General features: G+C 52.0%; 1 protein-coding gene across 6 annotated transcripts in view; it reads left to right on the top strand.

The window, feature by feature from the left end:
- The first annotated feature begins 210 nt into the window (after positions 1-210).
- efnb2a (ephrin-B2a) overlaps positions 211-2,020 on the top strand; it is a 22,453-nt gene continuing 20,643 nt past the window's right edge. For all 6 annotated transcript variants that reach the window (XM_070914633.1, XM_070914632.1, XM_070914628.1 and 3 more), the window contains exon 1: positions 211-1,088. In XM_070914633.1, coding sequence (XP_070770734.1) covers positions 976-1,088 — 113 coding nt within the window. In that variant the 5' untranslated portion in view covers positions 211-975. The remainder of the gene's footprint in view (positions 1,089-2,020) is intronic.

The following is a 2,020-nucleotide window of genomic DNA, read 5'->3' as shown; positions in this document are numbered from 1 at the left end:
CTTTTTTGCTCGCCACTAGTCGCCGTGCTGAACCAGTTGCCCCCCCCCCCGCCATTGATTGACAGCAGAGCTCCTGCTGACTTCCCCGCCGAGGGACCAATCAGCAGCGGCGGGGGGCGGGGCCTGGGCAAAACCAGCTCCACCAAATTCCCAGTCGCGCTCCCTTGCAGTTACTTTCCATCCAGGTTTCGGAGCAGGCGCTGAGGCACCCATCCCGACGTTGTCTGCGGGCGTTTTGGGACGGATCCGCAGGAACCAGCCGCAGCGCTCGTCTCTTTTTTTGGGGGACCTCTAGTATGAGAACTTCCATCCCAGCTCCTTTGATTTCTTTCATTCTCATATTTGACCATTTTCTTGATTTTGACCATCCGGCATCATTGTTTCGCCCTTCTCATTTTCCTGCTGCTGTCACCCACAGTTTGTTGCTCACCGCCACCACCACCGCCACCGCCGCCAGCGCCAGCTGAAAGGAGAATATCTCACCATTTCACCACCAGCCATCACTGTCCTTTCTCTCTGCTGCTGCTGCTGCTCTGGATTTTGGCGTGCGTTGCTGGACTATAACGCAGGGGGATTTATATTTCTATTGATTCCATCGGCCGCCCGGTCCACAGCGGACACCACCACTTTTTCTCTCCAGGGGATGTATTACAGTGGGGCTGAAGTCTGCGCTCTGAGCAGGGGAGAATATTAACGCACTGTCCGCTGAATGAACTACTGCCGTGCGCCTTTGGTTTTTCTGTTTTGGAGCGGGTCTCTCATCTGGAGATGCTCTAGTACGTCTGATCGGGGTTTGTGGTCCGTGCGCATCCCTACTGGATCGGGATATAAGGTGAAGAAATTGCCGCGGTCAGCCCTTTCTGGAGCGCTTGTCCTCTGATTTATTTATTTATTATCATTTTTATTTTTTTTGGTGGACATATTTGGTTATTTTGAGAAGGATTGTGCAGCCACCCGGAGGCGCGCAGGCTAACCATGGGGGACTCGATGTGGAGATATTATTTTGGAGTCTTGTTTATTGCCTTCAAAGTGGACTTGTGCCGGGCGCTCATCCTGGAGTCCATCTACTGGAACACAACAAATACCAAGTAAGTGGAGCACAAGCCGCGCTGATTACTGGCCCCCGTAGTGCCGTGCGCTCTCCCGTGTGGAGGCGATTTCATGCCAGACTCCGTTGAAAAATCGGGCCATTTAATGTTGGCTCGCTCGCCGCCATGGCTTACATGCGTAAAACAACACGCTTTGACATTTGGTAGGTTTTCCAGAAATTACTCGCTTATTCGGCAAACACAGAGTGGAACAAAGAGCTCCCAAGAGCAGCGTGATTCAAATTTTGAATTTATCTTCGCCTGGGATTCTCACAGTTCCCATTCCGCGACAATACGCCGTGGAGATCTGTTGGAATCGCGTCTCGAAAGTGGGATTATCTCAAAAATACATTCAGTTTACTGGTCATCTGTATGCCGAGTTGCCTTAGTGGTTCCTTGATGGTTCGTAAAAAAAAATCCCAAATCAATACCCTACCCGCTCCGCTGCTTAACTCCCACCATTTCTGAACTGACTTTGGCGTTTCACTGCCGAGAAGCACCGGGATGACTAAAATTATAAAGACATCACCCAAAAACACCTGCCAAGATGAAGGCAACCGTATTTAACTCCTGCTTATTGCTTTATTGCTTAACTGTAGATTTACTGCCCGTGTGTTGTCGCCGTCGGGGGGGGGGGGGGGGGGGGGGGGGGTATTTACGCGCAGTGGACGGCGAGGGCCCGCGCTCGGCCGTGCGTTGTGGCACACAAGAAGGACACAGCTCAGTAGTTTGTGTGTAGTAGTTTTGCGCTCCGTCTATTATCTGTTGCTTGTTGGCGTATTTCTGCGGAGTCAGTCCGATTTGCGGCTCATTTTTTTGGGGGTGGGGGGGGTGCGCTTGGTTGGTGTTTGAAGGTAACTTTGCGCCCTTGCTTCCTCGGCCAGCACTAACTTCGACTATCCGCGATTGTAATTCGCGCCTGTGACTGCAGC

This window comes from Enoplosus armatus, chromosome 11 (genome assembly GCF_043641665.1).
Source record: "Enoplosus armatus isolate fEnoArm2 chromosome 11, fEnoArm2.hap1, whole genome shotgun sequence".
Taxonomy (NCBI): domain Eukaryota; kingdom Metazoa; phylum Chordata; class Actinopteri; order Centrarchiformes; family Enoplosidae; genus Enoplosus; species Enoplosus armatus.
The sequence above is the reverse complement of the archived record's forward strand: the minus strand, read 5'-3'. Positions and strand labels throughout refer to the sequence as shown.